General features: G+C 44.5%; 1 protein-coding gene across 1 annotated transcript in view; it reads right to left on the reverse strand.

Annotated features, from left to right (window-relative positions):
• Pik3ap1 (phosphoinositide-3-kinase adaptor protein 1) overlaps window positions 1-25,311 on the reverse strand; it is a 118,712-nt gene that overhangs the window by 17,712 nt on the left and 75,689 nt on the right. The window contains exons 9-14 of the mRNA XM_076834424.1: window positions 21,805-21,900; window positions 17,223-17,420; window positions 11,302-11,367; window positions 9,343-9,548; window positions 6,060-6,132; window positions 21-176 (exon numbers count right to left, since the gene is read on the reverse strand). Of these exons, the coding sequence (XP_076690539.1) occupies window positions 21-176; window positions 6,060-6,132; window positions 9,343-9,548; window positions 11,302-11,367; window positions 17,223-17,420; window positions 21,805-21,900 (795 nt within the window). The remainder of the gene's footprint in view (window positions 1-20; window positions 177-6,059; window positions 6,133-9,342; window positions 9,549-11,301; window positions 11,368-17,222; window positions 17,421-21,804; window positions 21,901-25,311) is intronic.

The following is a 25,311-nucleotide window of genomic DNA, read 5'->3' on the forward strand; positions in this document are numbered from 1 at the left end:
CAGCTGGGTGGGCTGCTTACTCGCTGTGCTGGAGGTACTGTCCGTTTTCCAGTCTCCTCGTCTCAGCTCCGACCTTGGGGGGAAGACGCTTTTCCTGGGGCCGCTCTCATAGACTCCAAACTCCACTTTTCCAGGCAGGTGCTGTGAGTGCCGAATGGGAACTGTGATCTCCAAGTCTGGAATCAGAGGAAAGAGAGATGAGCTTCCAGATGGCCAGTCTGTCACTTGCCAAACTGCTCATGGCCGCCTGCCTCCCATGCCTGAGCCTGGGGGTGCCCAGAGGAGGGGCTGGGGCCATGGGTTGTTCTCCCCGCCTACTTCAGCACTGGACTTCCAGGGAATGCTAAGTGGCCAAGCTGGGAGACAGAAGGGCGGGGTAGCCAAACGTGAGAGAGGCAGAGAAGCACTTCCAGGGAGTGGACAGAACATGCTGTGGCATAGCAGCTGTGCAGTGCATCATGCAAGTCAGTCAACCTCTCTTGAGTTACTCCCCTTGTCTGAGGTGGGGGTTATGTAGGGATTGGCAGTAATGACAGGCCATCCTGTGCACAGGGCTCAGTTCTAAGGGGCTCCATATTTGTAGGTCACTGAATCCCTATAACACCCAAGAAATCAATGGTATTATCATCAGTCCAGCAGAACTCTGGGTCCAGGGGCACCATCTGAGCCTCGTGTCAAGCAACTTCCCGCTGTTGGTGTGCTGCAGAACCTTTTACACATCCTGAGGCTCTCTTGGTTACAAGGGTCCAGTGGAAGCACCCAACCAGGCCTGGAGCTACTTGGGCAGAGAAGAGTCAGGCATCCGGGTATGAGCCCCAGGGTCCCAGGGACCACACTGATGTCATATTATTTTTTTTTTCCATCTTAGCTTTGTCCTACATTTTAAAAAATCATCTTTTAAAGGGAGGCTCCTGTCTGCTTAATTAACTTCAAGGTGGCAATTTTCTACCCTCAACCGGTTGTATGAGGAAGGAAAGTAAAACACACAGGGGAAAAAAGGGAGTCAAAAGTTCAAAAAAATCAGGTAGAGCCAGTCTACATGCTTACAAAATCCTGACACTCCTTGAATAAAGGTACAATGTCAGGAATAATTATCATTATTATCTGGCATAGCACTTTCCCAAATGTCTTCATTGGCACTTGTATTCCCCCCGGGCGCCATGACTTCTCCACTAAGTAGGTAAGTCAGGTGTAACTCCAGTAAGGAAACCAAGGCACAGAGTGGTTAAAGGGAATGGTCCTGGATTGTACAGTAATTCAGTGACAAAGAGGGGACACAAATGTGGGTTCCCTGGGACTCAGCTGCTCCTCAGTGTCACAGGATACACCCAGAACATAAATATGAATTGTCTTCTCTGTGGGGCCTGGCATTCACCAAGGTCCAAGTCACACCAGCCTTGGCTGATTTCCTTTGCCACCAGCCCCAGCCCAGTAAGAGCAAAGCTACTCTCTGAGGCTGAAGAAAAACCAGCACACCATCGTGAACAGAGGCTCCGTTTTCAATTATCCTTAGTATTCCAACCCCGGTTAAAGAAAATAATAACAATTTTGCTAAGACAAATGAAGTTGCCTGTTTAAGACTGAGTCTTTGTGTGGAAAGTGGGTTACATTCTTAGAAAAGGCCCTTTAGGCAGAAATGCCACTCATCAACCCAAATGTTCCTGTAGAACAATGATTGCATGCCAATTATTTTCAAATGCTTTTTGTTTTTGGTGAAACAGAATTCTTTCCTTTAGTGACAACAGAAGCTCAACACAGAAAACAGATTTTTAAAAAGCTGCATGATCAAAGCAGAGTTAAGTGGCCCCAGCCCCAGGACCCTAATCCATTCCCTCAGCCCAGTTCCTACCCCCACCCCCACAAACACACATACTGCAGCCCCAGGCCCCTCAAGGAGCTCAATGTGAAAAGCCACAGAACAGGTAACTTCAAACCAGCATGTAAGCACACAATCAAGGTTTACAGAGCTAACTAATAAATCATATCTACGTAGCCATAAATGATACCTTCTCTTTGGCAAATGCTCTGACGCCCCTGGGCTTCATCCTGCAGTCCAGGGTCCAACTTCCAACTACCTAAGATAGCCAAATTATGAGTGCCCCCTCCCAGCAGGCCTCAACCAATGACAGACGGGAGCTGGTATATAAAGGCTTGCTGCTCAGGTAGGGTAACGCTGAGCAGGTGTTCTCCTTCAACTCCTTCTCTGTGTCACTTCCCCACCCCCTGCTCTGTCCCCTGGGATCACCTTCCATTCGGGCTATCTGCTCTCAGTTCCTTGCCAGAGAAGGGAAATATTCTAAAAACGAAAGTGCTGCTGGCTGCACAGCTTGGGGAATGCACTGTGCACCATGGAACTGATCTCATAAATGGTTCAAGTGGTAAATTTGGTGTTATGCATATTTTAATATAATAAAAATGCAAAACAAGGAGGCATTTTGGGGCCTATGGGGTAGAACATTCTCCCCATGTGGACTGCTGCCATCCCTAGTCATTAATATTCAGTGCCTGTTCAAGTTTGGATCTGGAATCCTCCCCATAGGCCCATGTGTTAAAGCCTTGGTCCTCAACTTGGCACTAGTGGGAGGTGGTGGAACCTTTAAGAGGAGGGGCCTAGTGGGAGGTCTTTAGGTCATTGGGAGTATGCCCTTAAAGAGGATAATCAGACCTCATCCTTTCCCTCTTTCTCTTTTTTACTTTCTAGCCATGAGGCAGTTTTGTTCTGCCAGATGCTCCAGCCACAGGTCTGAAGCAATGGGCCCAATTGATTAAGAACTGAAACCTCCAAACTGTGAGTCAAAATGAACCTTTTCTCTTTATAAGTTGATTATCTCAGGTATTTTTTAACAGAGATGGAATACTGACTAATAAAGTGTCCAATTATATATAGTCTAATACTTAATAGTTATTATGCTTAATTAAATCACCTGATATAAAAAGTTTTTAAAAAATTAACAAGAAATTTCTTATCAAAGGGTCTGCTTCTTGGGGAGCAGCTGGAGGGAATTAGGACATGCTTCATTAGAAAATTTTAGATATTGACCATTCTGATTTAGACTATCACTACTAATAGGGAGATATCACTCATCTGGAGCCTGATTAGTCTTGGGTGAACTCATGATTCTAGGGCCCACTCCTGGATGGTAAGTCCAAGACAAGTACACTCAATATGGAGGGCCCTGCCTGAGAGGATACCAGCCTGTGAGTGGGCATGTGTAATCACAGGGGCAGCTGGGTTTAGAGTGCTTCCATGTGCCAGGCACTATGCTAGGCACAGGTGATACCCTGGCTTACTTAGAGCAACCTTAACAGGTGGGCACTTTTTGCTTTTGCCATTATGCAGACAGGGACAGAGGCTACCAGATTGTGATGCATCTTACCCATGCTTCCTAGCTGGCAGTGAGCAAAAATCTGACCCCAACCCTGCTGGTCCAGGGTTCATGCCTATGACCCTTGCTCTCCTGCATGGAAACTTCTCTTGCTTCAATATCTCCTGTGGAGCGAGGTGGAACCAAGGGAGTGGTAAAGATGTGATGATACTCAGAAGGCTTAGACTGCTGAGCACACGTGACTCCAACTCTACAACTCCTGGGCCTTCAGACACTGGGAGCACCACCAAATCACAGGTTTCTTGGTGCTGCCTATATTTAAAGCTTGCAATGTTTCATTTAATCAAGGCTTCTATCTTTGGGTTCATGAACTCTAGTTCTAAAATGCACCTCAGCCCTTTTACCACCTAGAGCCCTATTATCTGACCCTCAGACGACTGTGCAGACCAGACCTTGAGCCAGACATTCTGCCATCTCTGCTTTCTCTTCCTCTCCACCAGGAGAGCACATAACAATCTATAGTGGTAGCACAAATTTAAAATCTGGACACACAGCAGAAGCCTTAGCTGAGCTCTCTGATTCTGCCACAGTTATAACATTTAGCCTCTCTTCCATCTGACAGTCAAAATCAAGAACATTCACTAGGCTATGATTTTCCACAATACACTATGTTAGGCATCAGGAGACAGAAGCTTGCAGGGAAACTCAGACTTATATGAATAAAAAGACAACTAACTCATAAGCTACCAGAGGGCAAAGACAGGGTTCGATGGGTTTATTTATTTGGCTGGAGGCCTACTGCTCAATAAGTGTTTGTGGAATGAATGAACGGTGTCACATTTTATTGACACCAATCATTCCAACAGAGACTTCATGAGCTCCGTCTTTGCACTGTACTGCACACTGGGGATTCAGCAGAGCACAAAACAGACTTATACTTGCCCTCATGGAGCTTACTGTAGGAGGGAGGCAGGGTTCTAGGTCATAACCACAAGGCAATTCTGGCCTGTACTACACAAAAGTGGGGAAAGCAAGGCAACAGGAAGTGAATCATGGAAGAATGGCAGCAAAGTCTTCTTTGAGGATGAAAAAGAGCCAGCAGAACAGCAAGTGCAAAGGCCCTGAGGGAGAAATGATCTTGCCTGGTTACAGCAACATAAAAGAGTCCATGGGGGAGTGGAGTGGGATACAAGGTGGGAGGAAAATGGAGGATGAACTCAGGGGTCACTTCATGTAGGCCTCTGTAGGCCCCATGAAGAGTTTGCTGTCAACTGAGTGGCACAGGAGCCCCTAAAGGCTTAGAGCAAGGGAGTTGCATCATTTGGTTTGTTACTTTTAAAAAGGCATTGGCTGCAGTTGGAGGATTAACTGTAAAGGGGCAAGAGTGGACATAGGGGGACAACTGAAGAGGCTACTGCAAGAGTCTCAGCAAGAGATGATGGTGGTTAGGCTGCAGTTGTGGCACAGGAGATGGTCAGAAATGGCCAGGGGCTAGGATTGTGGCTCAGCGGTAGAGCACTGGCCTAGCATGTGCAAGGCGCTGGGTTCGATCCTCAGCACCACATAAAAATAAATAAATAAAATTAAGGTATTCTGTCCAACTACAACTAAGAAAAAAAAAATTTAAAAAAAGAAATGACCAGATTTAGGGTGCAGTTTGGAGGCAGAACCCATGGGGATTGCTGGTGGTTTGAATGAAGGAATGAAATCATAGCAGTCAGAGCAGTAAAACAGAAGTGCCAGACGAGTGGAAGAGACAGCAGGTCCTATAGATGCTGGAATGAGGGTGGAACCTGGTGGCCTGCAGTGGGCCAGGAAGACAGGCGGCCAGGTGGGGTCTCGCAGCCCAGTTATATGAACACAGGTGCGAGGGAAGAGGCATGAGCAAGGGGCCTGTGGTGGGAAAGTGTCCTGTTGGGGACCAGGATAGCACCAGCCTGAGGAAGCTCGTGAGGAGTCGGGGGTTGATGGTAGCTGGATGCAGACTATGAAGCCGCACAAAAGCAAGGCTAGGTTTCAACTTGGCTCTTCGTGGGAGGGGCCTCCATTCAGGACTGAGGGCCTCTGAAAGCCTTTTCTCACTGGATCCTCTTTCTAGAAGCCCTGCCAGGGAAAAGCACCAAAGCCTGGCCGGCCAGAGGCTCTCGGTGACAAGATGCAGTGTGAATACGCCAGGTACTTGCTCAGGGTGGTGGTGCCACAGGGTGGCCTCGGGGAGGGGGAGTCAAGGGGAGCAGAGGGGCCCAGTCTGCAGTGTGCGCAGCTGAGACGCACAGCCCTGCGGCTGCACAGAGGAGCCTGGCTACAGCAGGTCCTCGAGAAGCAACGTGTAGGGTGGACTCTGATGACATCAGTCTCCCTCAAGACAGGAATGGGCTTTGTTGAATGGGCTTTTTGCTCTCTGTGTTCAGAGAACATGTGTCTTCCTAAGTGCCAAGGGTAGAGTGCCGTGCCTCAGGAGAAGAGATTGCCATCCTCTGAGCAGGAGAGTGGAGCGGTGCAGAGTTCCATCCGGTCATTCATTTGTGGGCATGTGTTTCCGGTGTGCTGGGTACTAGATTGTTTAGAAAATCAACAAGACAGAATCATTGTCTGAAAGACCCTCACAGTCTAGTAGAGGACCCAGATCTGTAAACAGAGTGAGAGACAGGTGCTGGGCCAGCGGTCTGCTCATTCAGGCCACAACAGATAGGACAACTGCTCCTCGATGCAGCGTCCCAGGAAGCCACATACCTGTTTGCTTTCCTGATTTTTGCTTCTCCCTCTGTCTTCGGGTAATGCTATCTCTTAGCCGTTTAAGATTTTCCTGGGAAAAAAGTAAGTATATTCCAGAATTACACTCTTGGAATACTCTAGAGCTTCCTTCTGATTTTAAGCTGTAGGCAAGGCCTAAAACATTTTCACATTTGTACCTAAAGAGAAGACATTTCTTCCACAATAAAGTCTCTTCCCTCCTCTCTGGCTCTCAGCAGCATCTTTCAGCCCTATAACCCACTGCCCTCCTCCACAGACACCCCAGAGGTAAGCTGGTCTCTGTCTCTGACCTGCTCACAAACACTCCTCATACACCTGCCTCTGAGACTGTGTCCTCCCACTATCACCCTGACCTTGAGGGATGCTGATTTCTCTCCAGGAGTCTGTTCTGGGTCTGGGTCAAGACTCACCTTCTCCCTGAAGCTTCCCCAGACTGCTCTGGGCCTTGGTGTCCACCCTGACAGCACCTGGGGATATGCTGACTTGCAAGTGTGTGTGTGTGTGTGTGTGTGTGTGTGTGTGCGCGGGCGCGCGTGCGTGCATGTGCGCCTGCCTGTGCGTGTGCCTTGCCTCTTCAGGGACACTGTGTACTCTCCAAGGGCGAGAGGCCAGGTGTTGTACCTTTTTATAATCCTGCCATCTGGTCCACCGTAGCCATTCAATAAATGTTGAATAGATACTTGAGGTTCAAGATTTGCTTCTATTTTCGTTAATCAACAACAACAGTATCTGAGCATTCTAGGGAAGCTAAGCATCTGAGGTTTCAATGCCCTGGAGGGTATGTCCAGATAATCTGGCTGAAGAAGAAGGTCCCTGTTAGGGAATCCCAGGTGGGCAAACTAGAAAGTTCATAACTGCAGGATGAGTAGAATAAGCCTTGTCCAGAAGCAGCCCGGAAACACTGGAAGTTGTGCAGGGGTCATGGCTTTAAGGTTCTGGTGAAAGGAGGGGAGGAGCTGGAGATAAGGAGCCTCCCTGGAGACCAGGTAATAGACCAGATGCAGGTGACAGAGCTGACAGTGGGATGCAGCTGGGGTAATGGAAAGACAGGAGCAGATATGAGGGGAAAATGCCACAGAACACGACCAGACACGAGGGACATGGGACAAGAGCCATAGAATCCTGGAATCTGGTCTGAGGTCTCTGGGAGATGGCAGAGCAGTAAACAGGAGGAGGGAGTGGGAAAAGGGAAGCAGCCTGGAAGGACGGTTTGTTGTTGGACACACAGCAGGTCTAGGGCACCTCAGAAGGACACATCCTGCTGGTGGCTGGAACTGTGGCACAGAATCAATAGTCACCTGCACAGAGAAGCTGAAGGGAACCTCTGGTAGAAATGGGAGATGAAGAAGATAGCGGGGGCAGACAGAGAGGCTGAGGAAATAGAACAGGGGCGGGGGCCTCAGAACAGCCTCCACCGCACCAGTCTCAGGATGCACCAGGAGGCTGTAGAGGCACAGAGTAGGGTGTGCTCGCATGGACTGGGGTTCTCTGATGTGTTGAACCTGAACTTCAGTTGTCCGCTGGACCCAGGAGTTCTGGGCAAGTTCACGGGAAAGAAAGATGCTCTTAGATGGGGAGGCACAGAGGCAGCTCCATTCAGTATGTGTTTACTCTGCGCCAGGCACGTGAGGGATTTCCGTGGTTTACATCGTCTAATCTCCATCCTCATACTTCAGAGGTGGGGAAATGGGGGCACAGCAAGGCCAAGGTCCTCCAGTTGCAAGTGGCAGAACAAGGGTGTAAACTTAGGCTGATGGCTCCAGAGCCTGGCTGCTGGTATGTACTGTGCCACGTGGTCATAGACATGGGGTTGGGGGGAATCATTGTTTGGCCAGGGCCAGTCTTTTCTCTGCAGACCTGCAATGACCCTGGGGATCCTGAGTGAGGAGGGGCCTGGATTTCTGCCCTCAGCCCTGCAGGGTGCCCTCCACCCTTCAGAGCCCAGAGGGAGGGAGGGAGGGTCAGGGAGGGAGGGAGAGTTGGGCATGGAGGGTGCCCCATTTTAAGGAGCACTAAGGGGAGGAAGGTGGAGTATTGGAGGGAGCTGGAGCTGGATGGACTCACCTCTCCAAGCCTCAGTATTCTGTAAAATGGGCGTGATGATTACTTTATAAGCATGCTATGAGGCGAGGAAGAGCAGGTCTATTCCACACTAGCACAGCGCCCACACGCTGCTCTCAGAGCTCCACTGCTGTGGCCTTCTCACTGCCTCATCCACCCCAGAAGACCAGGGTCACCGCTGGGTGGCTGCCACGTGCTCCCCTGCCCCAGTAGCTGGTGTCTCAGATGCTGTGAGAACAGGCTTAGAATACACACAGCAGGAGGTAGATTGAAAGGCAATAGTTCTAATCCTGACTCAGTCACTTAGTAGGGAAGTGAACTGTCTCTTAGTCTCATGGGTCCCATATCTTCCTTTTTAGCACGTATCCATGGAGTATAATTTAAAACATGTGGAATTATTTATTCTCATGAAAAACCAAACCACATAGCTAAAGCAAGAGTCTGTGACACCCTGTCCTCTAATCTCAGTCCCTCCCACGGGTAACCACTGGGATGGGCGCACACTGACCCTTTCCAGGGCTCTGCCTGTGCAGCCCGGGCGCCTGGAGAAATGCAGCCTGTTGGTGTAGGAGTTGTTTTAACTCGAGTGGTTTTGTATTTGTAACTTGTTTTGTTCATTTAATCATATTTCTTGGGAGCCTTCCAAGTTCTCTTTGAGTCCTAAAAAGGGATCCTTCTGTGAGAGGTTTGGCTCTGAGAGTAGGGAAAGACTGTAAAGAAGAAAGCTGGCTGAGCCGGGCGCAGTGGGGCCTGTAATCCCAGCCACCGGGAGGTGAGGCAGGAGGCCTATGAGTTCAAGACCAGTCTGGGCAATTTAATAAAAACTTGTCAAAACAAAGCAAGAAATAGAGAGATGGACACAGGGAGAGGGAGAAAAAATAATATTAAAAAAAAAAAAAAACACCTGAGAAGCAGAAGTTAAGGGCCAAGTGCAGAGTCACAGAATTAGGGAATACAGAGGAGTCTTTGTTCCTAACCTCCAGCTACAGCACCCCCAAAAGCCATCCAGCTCTCAGCCAGAGAGCTGTGGGGTTCCAGACAAGGGAACACAGACACCCTGGTCCTGACTCACAGGGACACCCACGCAGATGTTCAGGGGCACAGCTGTAGGTGCTCAGTACAGATTCGCACAAGACGGCCATGGCCCCCACTCCACTGTCCAGCTGAGAAGTGACATGAGCATGCAGAGGGAGCTGGCTACCTGCTGGAAGCGAAAGGACTCAGATCGCCTCTTCTGGTTGAGCTGCCACTCTTTGAAGTGCAGCACGGCCTCATCCACGTTGACGATGCCCAGCTTCACCTGCTCCTGCAGGGTAATGAGCTGCCGCTGGCCTGGTGTTTTCATCCCGGCAAATGGGTCATAGATGCTCGACTGGGGCCTGTCCCTCCACGGCCTGACGGGTGGCTCTGAAAAAGATAGCAGAACTCAGCTTCAAGTTCCTCACCAGGCAGAGCACACCCGAGGAAGAGGGTGGGGTAATGAGGCTGGTCACAGGCTCGAGAGGACATGGCCCACAGGAACAATTACAGGCAGAACCAACAAGGGGGAAATGTGACACAAAATCAGGTGAGAGGGAAGCAGCTAATAATTTCAAAGTTTGTCATCTGAAAGCAGACGAGGCTGCCACATTAAAGGGAGGCGTGAAGTCACTTGATCCTCCAAGCCTTAATTATCGAGGCGCCTTTGGACCACAACCCTGACACTATTGACATTTGGGGCTAGATGATTCTTTATTGCAGTGCTGTCGTGTGCATTGGAGGATGCCGAGCCTCTACCTACTGGGTGCCAGTAGCACTCCTTTCCCCAGTTGTGACAACCAAATATGTCCCCAGATATTGCCAAACATCCTTTGGGTAAAGAAGGGCAAAGTCACCCCCATTTGAGAACCACTTCTTTAGACTCCAGTGCACTCCGAGAATATACAGTAAGAGTCTATCCAGGATGCATCTCCCAGCTTCATTCCCACCCTGTCTCTGAGCAACAATTGTGCACAGCCAGCCATGAAGTGCCAAAGGAGACTGAAATGCCAATGGAATCGTGGCCCAGGTCCAATACCTCCAGGTATAAATGAAGTGCTGGGTTACATCCTTGGGTTGTTCTGTGCCCACCTCTTTTCCATATTACAAATGCACAGCTCTCTGCTTTGGAGATTCTAGGGAAATATGAAGCCAGCCACCCCACTGACCAGGCTATGACCTCAGTTCTGTGGGGAAATGAGCTACTTGCAGAGAGAATGGGGCCACTGGGACATGTAAGGACAACTTGACATTTTACTTCTCAATTCATGTAGGGCTACTTGATTCCAAATTCCTTCAGCACAACCCCATTTGGATACTGGGATTTCGGGACAGAGCAAGAAGGAAAAAGAGAGAGGACTTCGCCAGTGGGTACTGAAAAAGACTTGAAGGGATCTCTGATGGGATAACACTGCACATGCTTCCATGTAGCACATGCAAATTAATCAAGAGGAAAAAAAGATGGAGGAAGAAGGTTATGAACTAAACATGGCTGGCTGGTCACCAGAAGCTGGGGATGGCTTGGCCCTCCACTAGCAGCCAGCGGGAGAAGGGGATCTCAGGTTTACAATCACAGGGAACAAATTCTGACAACAATGTGAACGAGCAAAGAGACAGATTCTCCCGTAGAGACCCTCCAGGAAGGAATGCAGAGGCAGCACTTCGTTCCTCAAACTTCCACAACAAGCTTTTAGAAAAATGACATGTCCAAGTTATTACTCGACAGAGGAAAAAAAAAATGTCTTTCAAAACAAAGTTGAATCAAAGCGCAGTTGAACTAGTATAGACAGGATAAACAGGTAACCTGAAAGGTATGTATCATAGGAAAGACCTGGTGCCGGGTCACCACTTGCATTCTGTTGGCATCAGTCTCAATGTTTAGATCGTGCTTTTATGTGCTGAATGGACACTTTCAAGTGTCCTCTGTATGATCAGTTTGTACAACAGCCTAGGGAACCTGCTTCTTCCCCCTCTTCTGTTACCTCCAGTACAGGATTTTCAGACATCTCCTCCTCTTGGGTCTCTATTTGGCAATGCCAAGGAACTGTTGTTATACTTGGAAACCTGCCCCCACCGAGATGTGAACACCTCTCTCCTCTCTCCTCAATTTATCCAAGGGATGTGAGGACAAGAGCTGGCTTACCTTTTTTGATGCTCTCTGAGGAAACATAGAGATTTCCAGGCCGCTCTTGACTTTTTTCTGCAAAAACTGTGAGAGAAATAATATTCTGAGTAAAAGAAAAAACATTTTTCTTTTTTCTTTCTTCAGGACTCTCTGACTTTTGCAAAAAAAAAAAATCATGTATTAAAATCTTATGGAAAAAAACTGAATGAAGATGTAAGACCACCATTTCTAGTTGTGTAAGCCAAGACTCCAGAAGGAGAAAACTGAAAAGAAGCAGTAGAGATGGTCAAAAAGGACAGGTCAAACAGACAAGATCTCAAACTTAGAAAGACAGAGCCAGCCAGAGGACAGGTCAGCATTTACAAGACAATAAAAGGATCAGGAGATGCCAATCAAAACTAAATTGAGATCTCCTCTCACTGCAGTCAGAATGCCAATGATCAAGGTAACAGGCAATAATAAATGCTGGAAAGGTTGTGGGAGGAAAGGAACACTTGTACATTGTTGGTGGGACTACAAACTAGTAAAACCACTCTGGAAATCAGTATGGAGATTACTCCAAAAATTAGGAATGGAACCACCATATATAATCCAGCTATTCCACTCCTTGGTATTTTTCCAGAAGATCAAAAATTGGCATACTACAGTGATATAGCCACCTCGATGTTTATAGCAGCACAATTCACAATAGCTAGATTATGAAATCAACCCAGATGCCCATTAATAGATGAATGGATTAAAAATTGTGGTATATATACATACATTATATATAAAATGGAGTTCTACTCAGCCATAAAAAAGAATGAAATTAAGGTATTTGCTGGTTAAGTGGATGAAAACAGAGACTATCATGCTAAAGTGAGATAATCCAAACTCAGAAACTCAAAGGTCAACTATTTCTCTCATATGTAGAAGCTAGGGTAAAATTAAGGAAAGAGGGGGCTGGGGTTGTGGCTCAGCAGTGGAGCGCTCACCTAGCATGTGTGAGGCACTGGGTTCGATCCTCAGCACCACACAAAAATAAATAAATAAATAAATAAAATAAAGGTACTGTGTCCAACTACAACTAAGTGTGTGTGTGTGTGTGTGTGTGTGTGTGTGTGTGTATGTATACATAAATTAAGGGAAGATGGAGAGAAGGATAAGATAACATAAAGATAAAGGATCAGTAATGGAGAAGAAGGAGATCAAGAGGCAGAGTGGTGGGTAAGGGGAAGCAGTGCAGAATAAATTCTTAGAAAATCATGCCACGTGCATGTATACCTGCACAATAGGGAACCTCACATTTATGCACAGGTAGAAAGAAGCAATCGAATATAAATTAATAGATGAGTGAAAGGAAGTCTAGTAAAGTAGAGCAAAGAGAATGGGAGAGAGGAGGGAGGGCAGGAGGGAAAAGGGGGGGAATCATGAACTGAAATAAAAGTGCATGCATGTAAGAGTTTGTTGGATGAACCCAACTACCAGTATAACTATAAACTCTAAAAAAAAAAAAAAAAAGTTTTGAGTTGAAAAAAGAAGAAGAAGAAAAGGATCATGGGAACAAGGAAATGTACCCAGATCCCAGAACACCTGAAACTAGCCATGGAAGACCTTGCAGTTTGAGAATAAAAGGGAGTACCTACCTTCTTGTGGCCAACAAGTGCCACAAGACAGAACTCTAAGCAGTGGAGCAGGTGAAGTATGTGCACAGCTCCAAAGGGACTAAGATGAAGACACTCACATGGGATAGACTCATAAAGAACAACAGAGAAAATTTGGAAATGACAAATATTCCCTCAGTAGGTATTACAGTTCCCTAGGGTCTGAATAAGACTCCCTGGATTCAAATCTTGGCTCTGCCACGTATGAGCCATGTGATCTTGCACAAGAGGCTTGACCTCTCCCTGTCTCCACTTCTTACCTGTAGAATGAAGGTGATAAGGGCTCCTTCATTGGGTTGTCATCAGGATTAAGGGAGTTAATACTAGAAAAGTGCTTAGAACAGTGTCCCGCACATGTTCAATGTTAGCTTTCATTATCATCATGCATATTTAAATTTCAAGATCAATGCCAATAACACAATAGTGCCTTGGCACTACTAGTTAATATGAATTTTGTCGAAAGCTTTCTCTGCTTCTGTTGAGATACCTACGTGATTTTTGTCTTTACTTCTATTAATTTATCAATAAATGCACATTTATCAATTTGTGGATTTGAACCCTCCTTGCATCCCTGGTGAAACCAATTTGTTCTTGGTATATAATCTTTTAATATTTTGCTGAGTATGATTTGCTAATATCTTATTAAGGATTTTTGCATCTGTGTTCATCAGAGATAATTTTCTTTCCTGAATGTGTCCTTATCTGGTTTCGATATCAGGGTGACGGTAGCTTCATAGAATGAAAGCTGAAAGTGTTCCACCCTTTTCTATTTCATAGAATAATTTGAGAAGGATTGGCATTAGTTCTTTAAAGCTCTGATAGAATTCAGCTAAGAATCCATCTGGTTCTGGGCTTTTCTTTGTTAGAAGGCTTTTTATTACTGCCTCATTCTCATTTCTTGTTATTGGTCTATTTTAGTTTTCTGTATGCTTTTGGTTCAATTTTGCAGGCCAAATGTGTCTAGAGATTTCTTCCAGGTTTTCCAATTTATTGGAGTATAAGTTTTCAAAATAGTCCCTAATGATGCTTTATATTTCTGTGATGTCTGTGGTGATTTCTCCTTTTTCATCACTCATTTTATTAATACGGGTCTTTTTTTCTTTTGGTTAGTTTGGCTAAGGGGTTATCAATTTTATTTATCTTTTCAAAGAACCAACTGTTTCATGGATTCTTGGTATCTTTTATTCTCTATTTCATTTATTTCAACTCTGATCTTAATTATTTCCTTCTGGTTTTGGAATTGGTTTGTTCTTACTTTCTCTGGGGCCTTGAGAAGCATCATTAGTTTGTTTATTTGAGCTTTTTCTGATATTTTTATATAGGCACTCATAGCTATGAACTTTCCTCTTAGAACTGCCTTCATAGTATCCCAAAAGTTCTGGTATATTGTACCACTACTTTTTTTTTAATTCTAAGAATTTTTTAATCTCTCTCCTGATTTCTTCTTTTACATATTCATAGTTCAAAGGTGGCTAACTCAATCTTCATGTGTTTATATCGTTTCTGTAGTTTTTCTTGGTGTTGATTTCTAATTTCATTCCATTATGATCTGATAAGATGCAAAGAATTTTATCAATTTTTTTAAATATTTTCTAAGAGTTGCTTTGTGGCCTAAAGTATGATCTATTTTGGTGAAGATCTATGAGCAATTGAGAAATGAATTTGGCTATTGTTGGATGAAATATTCTATAGATGTCCGTTAAGTCCACTTGATTTATAATAACTTTTTAAGTTTATTTAGTCTAACTTTATTTGTGGATGACCTATCTATTGGTGAGAGAGGTATATTGAAATAACTCAGTATAATTTTACTGAGATCTAGCTGAGTCTTTAAGTTGAGCAGTGTCTATTTTATGTACTTAGGAGCAAATGACCTTTGGGGCATAAATATTTACTACCTTTATATCTTCTTGTTGGATTTTTCATTTTAACAGTATAAAGTGACCTTCTGTGTCTTTTCTGATTAATTTTGGTTTGTGGTCTTCTTTATCAGATATGAGAGTGGCTACTACTGCTTGTTTTCATGCTCTATTTGCAGAGAATATAATTTTCTATCCTTTTACTTTCAGCCGGTGGCTGTCTTTGCCTGTAAGATGAGCCTTTTGCAAATAACATATCGTTGGGTCTAGAATTGGGTGCAGTGGCCCATGTCTGCAATCCTAGTGACTCGGGAGTCTGAGGCAGAAGGATTGCAAGTTTGAGACCAGTCTTGGCAACTTAATGAGACAATTGCCTCAAAAAAATTAATATTAAAAAAGGATGGAATGTAGCTCAGTGGTAAAGTCTGCCTGGGTTCAACCCCTATACCCACCTCCAAAAAAAAAAAAAAAATAGACAGTGAAAAAACACTAGGTAATCTAACTGATGTTTATCTAGTATCTTACATGTTTGAAAGTACTTCTTCATGTATTATTTCACTTAACCCTCACAACTAGGTTATGACAGGGTATAATCATGTATTATTATGACATATGTATTAGTGTAGACATGTATCATTATGATACCCATTTTACAGATGAAAAAAGAAAGTTAAAAAGGGTGAAATGGATTATCTAATGTCCTATGCCATACAGCTTGAAAATACAAGAGCTGAGGGTTGAACACAGGTATTCCAGCCTCCAACACATTGCCACTTTTGTCACCTCGAGCCTTTGTTCTTTCCTTTCCTTCTCCACAATTTCCTAGCAAGTCCATCAGAGCTGTTTGGGAATCAACTGTGCCCCTGTTACAACTGCCTCCCTGTATGAGCTGTGCCATCAACACTGCCCCCAGCCCCTGTATAGTTTAGAAATTACCAATATATATCTGCATGCTTCTTCATGTGAACTCTTTCGGAAGCAGACCTTGAGACAATTCAAGGGCAAGTAGACTATTCAGGAGGTGATAAAGGCAAGATAGGAAGTAGATGAAGCAAGAAATGTTGTATTATCAAGCAAGTTGCCCCACTGAGCAATACAGGGATCCCTGAAAAGCAATGTAGAACATGCAATTCAGAGTTCTCCTACCAGCAGGACAAGTAAGCAAGGATATTCCTCCACCAACTTCTCTACTGGTTGGGGGAAGGGCCCTGTGTGCTAATTCTCCAGTGACTCCAGACTGTCCCACAACAGGACAGAGGAAGCTCCAGACCACAGAGAAAGTCAAGCTAAGAGAACCAGTGCACACAGGTGGAATCCAGCCAGTAGGGACAAAAATATAAAGAGCTAAGGGGACACGGGCAGGGCACCAACAGTTTCTGCTGGATATGCCAAAGGAGACACACCCAAGGAAATAAGAAATGTGAGTATTGTTGGCATTTGCCAGTACAGAAAATCCCCAAATTGTATTGCAACACAATTTAGGATTACCAGATTGAGCAAAACAAAACCAAAGAAGGGACCTAGTTGGGATATACATTAAAAATTCATTGACTGTTCATCTTCAATTCAAATTGGGCATCCTGTATTTTGTCTGGCAACCCCAACCCAGTTACAGGGAACTCTGGTTGAACACTAGGTTATGACAGGGTATAATCATGTATTATTACAATCTCTTTTTAGCACACTTTCCACAGCATGCTTATAACTATTAAAAGTGGAATATAAGTCAGGAGCACAGATCTGGTGATTCTTCTACTCTTATAGTACTTGAAACCATATTAATATAATCAAGTTCTGAAAGAAGTAAAACTGACAATGCCATCAGTATTTAACTGGTGGCCCAGGGACAGTTATAACACCAGTCTCACCAATTTTTATTAGTGTAGGTTGGTAGACAGCCTAGCATAGAGGCTAAAAATCAAGGCTGGGGAGTCAGAATCCCTGGGTTCAAATCCTGGCTCTGCTGCATGGTAGTTGAGTGACCTTTGTAAGCCTCCAATTCCTTATCTGTAAAATAGGGTTAGTGGTCCTTACCTAAAATATCATCATACAGATTAAATGTCATCTTCCAGATAGAGTACCCTTAGTAGATTTCAATAAATGGTAGCTATTAAAATTATTAATAATGGTAGCTATTAAAATTATTAATAATTATTATTAATTAACTCAGTCAGATAAGAACTGACTGAGGTTCTATTTGCCTGTCTTTGCAATTGCACATGAATGCCAGCACTCAGGAAGGCTGGCACTGAGTTCCACCATTGCCTCTGGTCTAGTTCCAGAACTTGTTCCAAGCTATGACCCAGGCTCCTAGGGCTGGCTAGAGACCATTCAGGAGAGAACAGCCTCTGAGCAATGGTTCAGAAAGCCAGGGGACCCAGGAAATTCCTGAGATACTCTTAAGACCCCTCTGGGCATTGTTCTCTGCCACACTTACCTTTAGAAATGTACGGTTCATTGTCCGGCAACTGATGAGTGCCAAGAGCACTGGCCTCTGGCCTGGGCACTGGGACAGGGGGCCTGCTGGCCAGGTCCACAGAAAAGGCTTCCTCATCATCCACTATGTGATAAACATCTTCTTCCCCACCAGGATGGTGCTGCTCTCTCTTCCAATTAGCCCTTTCCATACTGTTCCCTAGAAACACAGTGAAAGGTATCTGAAAGCAATGGTCAAACAAATTGGGTAACAGCCAGTCATGAGAGCAGAGAAAATGACCATTCCTTATCAGTACAGTTCTGGCCTCAGGCAAAGGGCTTTCCTGCATCACTTTCTGCATCATCTTCTCAGAGAAACCCGATATCTCCTTCATTTGCCACCTATCAGTGCAGCCAGAGAAGTGAGCATCAGGCTCTAACACATCAAATTACCTGCTGTTCTGTATCCCATTAGAACTGGGGGGAAGAGAGCACAACCCTGACAGGTCAAGGACATGTGGGTCCATCCCCAGTGTGAGGATGTCCTGGAGACCTGCCACCAAGTTCTTCAGCATCCTCCTTGTCCTCCTCAAAATGGTTCCAAGAAATAGCTTCTGAGGACTTCCTCCATGCCAAACACTACCCCAGGTGTATTGCCGCATCATTATCTCCTTTGATTTTATAATAATGCTGTGGCATAGTTATTATTATTAATCTCACTTTGCAGATGAAGAAACTGGTCTTGTGAGGATTTAAGTAACTTGCCCAAAGCCACTTGGAGCCAGGTTGGCACCCAGGAAACATATCACAGCTGTACTCTTAACCCCCATGATCTCCTGCTTCTTTTGCAACCTCTAATCCCAACTCTGCTCCCTGCTGACCAAAAAGATTGAGAATGGAAACTTGTTTCCCATCCTCTGTTCACCAGGGGCCCACAGCCCTCAAGTTTTCTCTGCAGTGTTCAGTTTTTTCTCCCTAGCATTTAATATTGGACACTATTAAATGCCCATTTGAGATACAGGAATGGATAGAGACGGACGGGGCCTTTGGGGGACTTATTGGGGACTTTTGGTTTGTTGCATTTGTTTCTGTGCTGCAGGGAGATTGCTCTTGGCTTTCTGGCATCATGGTCCAGGGGATTGACCAGGCTAGTTCCAACTTATTAGAGGGCTCTAGTTCATAGAGCACTGCCCTCAAGATATATTTTTATTTATCTGCCCATCTTTGAACATATTGTGCAAGGGCATAAGGAAACTCAGGGTGGGGGGGTATTGTCTGATATTAACACAATGAGATGTCCTGGAAGAGCTGCTGACCATCCTATAGGGGTGACAGTGAATCCCACAGCCCCTGTCTCTCTCTCTTACCGTCCCCAGATACATTGGTTTTGCTTCAGTTCATCCAGCCAAACTCTTTCCTGCCTCAGGCCTATTGTTCCTCTGCTTAGAACCTTCTTCCCTCCACATGGGGCAAGGCCAACCGAGTGACTTCCCCAAGTCTCATCTGAACTGCCGCCTTCTCTAAGAGGTCTCACTGATCATCCAGTCTAAACTGAGTCCACCCTGTGGTTCATCCTCACCCTATGTATTAGTGCTCAGGCTGTTCCTGCCTCTCTCACTTCCTGGACTGTCAGCTACAGGAGGACAGCTCCTGCCCCTGGCTCCCTGCAATGTCTTCCAGTCAAATTCAGGGCCTTTCCCATGGCAGGTGTTCAGGAACATCCTTAGAATGAATGGATGAATAAATTCTGGGTGGAACATGCTCTCAGGGACAAGCAGAGATCCATGCATCAGGTTTGAGCCCACCCAACAGCCTGCGTACGGTGACTGCTCTCCTTCCCAACATCTTCCTGATCTGATCTTGACAGACTCTGAGGGCCCCTTAGGCAGATCTCAGGATACTACACTATCAGGGTAAGAGGAGGCCTTTTTCTCCATGGCAGAGAAATATTTATGGCTTTAGAAGGCAGAGAAGAAAGTAGGAGCCTAGGGACCAATAACAGCTACTTCCTTAGCAACATCTGTCTACAGGTGGAACGTTTGTTGCAAGTCCCAGGAAGAAGCACTTTTATTGGACTGTGCATCCTGCCCCTCCTTCATTCTATCAGCAGCTACAGATAAGCACCCCAACTACTCCCTTGGCTCCTGCTGGCCAAACTAGAGACATCTGAAGGAAGAGTCTGCAGGCCACCCGAGCTGCCAGGCTCCCTGGGACCAACAAATGCTAGGAAAGCAAAAGAGAAAAATTGTAAGAGATTTGCTGCCCTATGTAGAAGGTCACCTCAAAGGAACTGAATTCTGTGCTACTGGAGTCCTTGCCAGAATGAATTCTGAGTCTGTTTCTCAGTCACTTTCATCTTGATCAGATCAAGCCATTTAAAACAATTAACTAATGAATTAAACAACAAACATTTGCCAATATAGTCCAGGTACTGCTTAGTGCCAGGGAATGTATTTTATTGGGGACAGAAAGTCAATCCCTGCCTAGAACTCTTCACAACTTTCTGATGCTGACTGGCTGCTGGCCTCATGAATGAAGTGAGGGGACAAATCCTCAAAGCCGGGGCCCAGGTCACCTGTCCCAGCCTTATCTCTACACTTCCCTTCCCACCCTTCATAGACACCAGGTCTGTTGTTACCAAACAAATTCCTCAAAGCTGCATTCTTTCCTCTCTGCAGAATCCAAGAGATCACATTAGATAGAAATGAGAGGCTGAGCAGAGAGTTGGGGAACAGTTCCAGTTTTGTCTGCATTGTACACTAAGCCTCCATGTAAGATTTTATTTGAAAATAATATTCAAGACACCCCTGGTGGGAATAAAAGCTTGGTAGAATATCACAAAGGAAAGTGATCTGTCAAACTCATAAATATGCACTTCCTTAGACCCAGCAATTTTATTTCTCCCCTGCCTGAGCTGCACGTGTGTGCGTGCATGTGCGCATGCTCTCTCACTTGCTCGCTATCTCTCTCTCTCTCTCTTTTTCCCCCAGCACTGGAGATTAAACCCATGGACACTTTATCACTGAGTTACATACCCAGCTCTTTCATTTTACTTATTTCTTTACTTATATTGGGGCAGGGCCTCACCAAGTTGCAGAGGCTGTCCTCAGATTTGCAATCCTCCTACCTCAGTCTCCCAAGCCAAGTTGCTAGAATTACAGGGGCATGCCACCACTCCTGGCTTCAGCAGTTCCATTTCTAGTAATTTATAGTACACACAGACCCAAACATGTGAAAAGATAGTACACACAACAAAGTTATAATTGTGCAAAAGTTTATAAAAGCAAAAAGCTGAAGATGACCTAAATAATCTCAACAGGAAACTGGTTAAATACATTAGCTGTTAAAAATGAATGTTTGTGCTTATGTGATAGTTCTTGTGAATGAAAAGAAAAGGAGATACATTCATGTGCAAATGAACATGTTCAGGAGTTTTTTGGAGAATCTATACTGGGAGACTTATTTTCATTGCTTAGCTTTTTGTATCACTTGAATTTTTACTGTTTGCATATTTTACAATATTAAAAAACAATAGCAACCAGTGAGAAACCAATGGGAATCAAAAGAGGATTCCACTGTTTAAAAAAGAAAGAAAGGAAAGGAAATCTCATTGCTCTAGACCTGAGATTCTCAAAGTGGGTCCTCGGACCAGCAGCACCATAACCCAGGAACTTGTCAGGAAGATGAATCTCAGGTCGCACCCCAACCTATTGAATCAGACGCCCAGAAATCTGGGTTTTGACAAGCCCTCCAGGTGGGTCTGATGCACATTCAAGTTTGAGAACCTCTTCTAAAGGAAAAAAATGTTAGAAAGCTTTGCTCTGGCAGCTAGTATGTACTGAACACCTACTATGTGCCACCTGTCCCTCCTGAGCCGCATCCTTTCAGCATTCTGCTTTCTGTATATATCTACTTGATCAACAGGCACACTATAAGTTCTAAATCTCTGGATAGGGTTAAGGAATTATTTATACAATGCAATACTTTTCACCTATGAAATCCTCAATTCTAATAATGACAACATTATAAACCTGTGTTATGTGCTTGGCCCTGCTCTGAAGCCTAATGTACAATAACTCATTGAATCCTCACAACATTCATAGCTAAGTAAACTGAGGCCCAGAAGAGATGAGTAACTGGCCTGAGGTGTCCCAGCTAACCAAAGGAGGAAGTGAGTACAGATCAGAGTCCACCATCAAAATAGTCTTGACTTAGTTAAACTTGTGGATATTCTCCTCCTCCACCAAAAAGTAATCACATCTTACTTTTCCTTATGTCCTCAGACTCACCTCCAGAATAGTGCTCTGCATGTAGTAGATACTACATAAATATCTATCAAATGAAAATAAACTCATGTATTTTAAAAGACTTCTTACTGGAGGCAACTGGTCTACCAAATGAGTAGTTCCAGTGGCAGGAGCTTCTGGCCCATGGGTAACGGGCAGGAGAAATAGGTGGCAGAGATGAGTGGGGAGGAGGAGTACCTATCACCACATCAGATGCTATTATGTGGCAGCCTGTTCCTTGAGTGGGACAACCTTCATATGGAATCAGGCACTGTCTGTTTCTCTGTTTTTGCTTCCCTGTTCACAGTTACAACTTACCTTCTAAAAACTTGCGGATCATAGAGTCCTTAGTGGGCCGAGAGAAGCCATCTCCAGGGACAGGTTTAGATGTACTGGCCTGAAGCATTTCAACATCTAGAAGGAAAGGGAGACTAGGCGTTGATGTGTTGTTCTTCCACACAGGCAAGGTGACTTTATACATGGATTTACAACATTTAGCAACTTTCTTAAAAGATCCAGGTATTCAGAGCTGGGCATGGCAGAACACACCTGTAATCCCAGCAGCTCAGGAGGCTGAGGTAGGAAGATCACAAGTTTGAGGCCCAAATAAAAACTAAAAAAAAAGGGCTGGAGGTGTAGCTCAGTGGTAGAGCACTTGACTAGCACACATGAGGCCCTGGGTTCACTCCCCAGCAACAGAAAACAAAATAAAATAAAAAAGATTTAAGCATTCATCTCATGCATCCTTTCATCCAATCATCTACTCAGTAAGAACATGTAGTGAGTATGAGCATAAAAGAAAGCAACATTCACAATCCCTGACCCTTTTTTCAGTCACAGACCCTGGAAGGTATAGTTTATTCATATGCATTTGAAAGAACAGGTTGAATTTTGAAATATATACACCACAGCTTGGTTTACTATAGCACAACCAAAATGGATGTAGAAACAATAGAAAATAGATAAACTGTGGGTTATTCAAACAATGGAACATTATGCAACAGCTAAAAAGAATGGATTGGATTCACATCTATCAACATAGACATCTCAAAAACCTAGCAGCTGGGTGAAAAAGTTATAGACAGGTGATTACAGTATGTTGTGTTTATATAATATCTGAAGGCCTTTAAGTAGTGTTATAAATTGTTTCTAAATTCATAAAAATGTAGTACGCATATAATATGCTGAGAATGGTAACGTTAAATTTCTCATAGTGGTTAGCTCTGGAGAGGGGAAAAAGGACAGCTAGATTCCAGTAGATGTTAACAGGGATTGCACCTGGGACTACAATACTTAATTTTAAAAAATCTGAGACCAAAAAAACAAAAACAAAAACAAAGAAAATACATATTCTTGAAGATTCTGATAAATCTGAAGAATCAGACTCTTCCAAAACATATATTTTAAATAATTAATATGTTACCCAAAGGGGAAAAATAAGATTCTTTTTTTTGTATTTGCTTGTATATGTAAAAAAAAAAAAAAAAAAAAAAACTCTGGAAGGAGATGTAAGAAATTGGAATCAGTGGTTTCCTGGGAACTGAAAAGATGAAGACAAGAAATGGAGAAAATTATTCCACTGGTCACATTTTAGTATTTTCTTTCCCTATTCAAAAAACAAAAAGAAAGAGGAGGAGGAGGAGGAAGAGGAGGAGGAAGAGGAAGAAAGAAATTCAGTGCTCTGACCATTGTTTGTGTCACCTTATTATCACAAAGGTGCAAAACAAAACCAATTTCTCATTTCTACCTTTCTTAGTGGACACATTGCATGGACTATCATAGGCCTTGACACCCTCGAGTGCAAAAGCCCTGAGATTCCAAACAAGGAACCAGTTAGTAAGTCACTATCCCCTCTTTGAACCCCTCAATTCTACAACGGAGGCTGTAGTGAGATTGGAGTGCACACCTAGGGGTTGGTTAATTTTCCAAAATGTTTTCTCACAAGAACTTATTCTTAATTCAAGACCAGCAAAATTCAAGACCACAGAATTTCTACTTATGAGATTTTCAGTTTAGTCCATTTAATTACAGTTTTATGGAGCATTTCCCCCATGGAGTTAGAATACTGGGAAGACGTATCCTACAGGTGTGTACCCTGCTGGGAGCAGAACCATCATCTAATTGACCAAGACCCTGTGTTTCTATCCCCTCCCGGTCCATAGTGCAACCTCCACAGCCTGACCTTGACCCTGATCCCACTCAACTTTTGAAATTCTTCATTTTGAAACTTCATTTACCCAACAACAAATCACAGAGGACCAAGGAAAGACCTGCTTGGGTCAGATACCCCCAGAAATGCAGGATGGGGGAAACTCTGCAGGCCTATCGCTGGGCTTCAAACTGTAAGTCACAAAACCCTCTAGAAACCCACAGCTGGCTCAGGCCCTAGCGTCTCCAAGAACCTGGCCCAGGGCCCAGCAACCTCAGGACAGTTTCAGTCACTATAACCAAATTCTTCAGGTTGGTAACAGCAGAGCACAGACCTCACTTACACAATCTGTCATCCCTGTTGACGGGGTGGTGAAAGGGTCATGAGACAGCCCAGCCACTTTCACTAGCAAAGTTCAATATGAGAGAACTGTTTTCCATGTCTGGGAGGTGGCTGCAGAACTGACTACAAAGAAAATTAGCAAAATATAACATGTTAGAAAACAGTAGCAGCAAGACCTGCCTGGCTGGAGCTGACAGGCTAATAATAACTACCCTGGATCACAAGCCCCATCTTAGTGAGCTGAATATGGGGGTGGGGGGAGGACTTAAAGAATGAATAAAACAAAAGAAAAGAAAAAGAAAAAACATCAGTAATCAGACATTATCCACACCAGGAGCCCTTGATGCGCTATGCTTTGACGAGGACATACAGCATTCTTACTGCCTTCTTACCCAAAGCTCATAACCTCATTACACTCACAGAAAACACTGACCCAGCCAGCCTGGAGGAGGATCTATCAGATAGGGGATCAGCACTCTTCAAAGTACCTAGACAGAGAAAGACTGAGGAACTGTTTCAAACCAGAGGAGACTAAAGGGAAATAGCTAATGCATTGTAAGATCCTAGGCAGGATACCAGGACAGCAAGGGGACATTAGCAGGGAAACCAGTGAAAGCTGAACAAGGTCTGCAGTGTAGGAGGCCGTCCCACACCAATGGAAGCCCCTCACTGTGACCTTTGTACTGTGGCTAACTCAGATGCTAATATCAGGTACCTGGGTGAAAGGTATGCGGGAGCTCTAGTATATTTGTAACATTTCTCTAAGGCTAAAAGTTGCTCAGAATATTTTTTTTTTAAAGAGGAAAAACAGATGAGACGAGGAGGGGAGGAACTGTAACAAGAAGTAAAGAAACATAACTCACTGGTGGCCCTGTGCTGAGCTTCTGTCCCACCCACCCACACTGTCAAGGCAAGCACCTTCCGATGACACATGCACATTTGGGTACAGTGATCAAAGTGGCACTCAACACACCTCCTGTGAGAAACAAGTCTTTTCACTTTAAAGTCATACCTTAACCGCATGATTCTGGAAGTAGACAAACTAGACTCTGCTAAACCTGTGCTCTGTGACCTTAGCAGAGTTACCAACCTCCTTGAGCCTCCCTGAGAGCATCTAGCCAAATGGTTAGAGGCTTGAGCAGCTGATCAGAATGCCCAGGTTCCAATTTTAATTTTCTACCTCTTTCATTCTCCTGGTTGTACGACTACACAGCCACCAGTCCAACACCAACTAATATTTACAGGTCTATCAGAATGTTCAGACTCACAAAATGACCATGACTGGTATCCATCTACTCAAAAGAATGCAGGATGCAGGCCAGCATCACAATGTT

The sequence above is a fragment of the Callospermophilus lateralis genome, chromosome 15, assembly GCF_048772815.1.
Source record: "Callospermophilus lateralis isolate mCalLat2 chromosome 15, mCalLat2.hap1, whole genome shotgun sequence".
Taxonomy (NCBI): Eukaryota; Metazoa; Chordata; class Mammalia; order Rodentia; family Sciuridae; genus Callospermophilus; species Callospermophilus lateralis.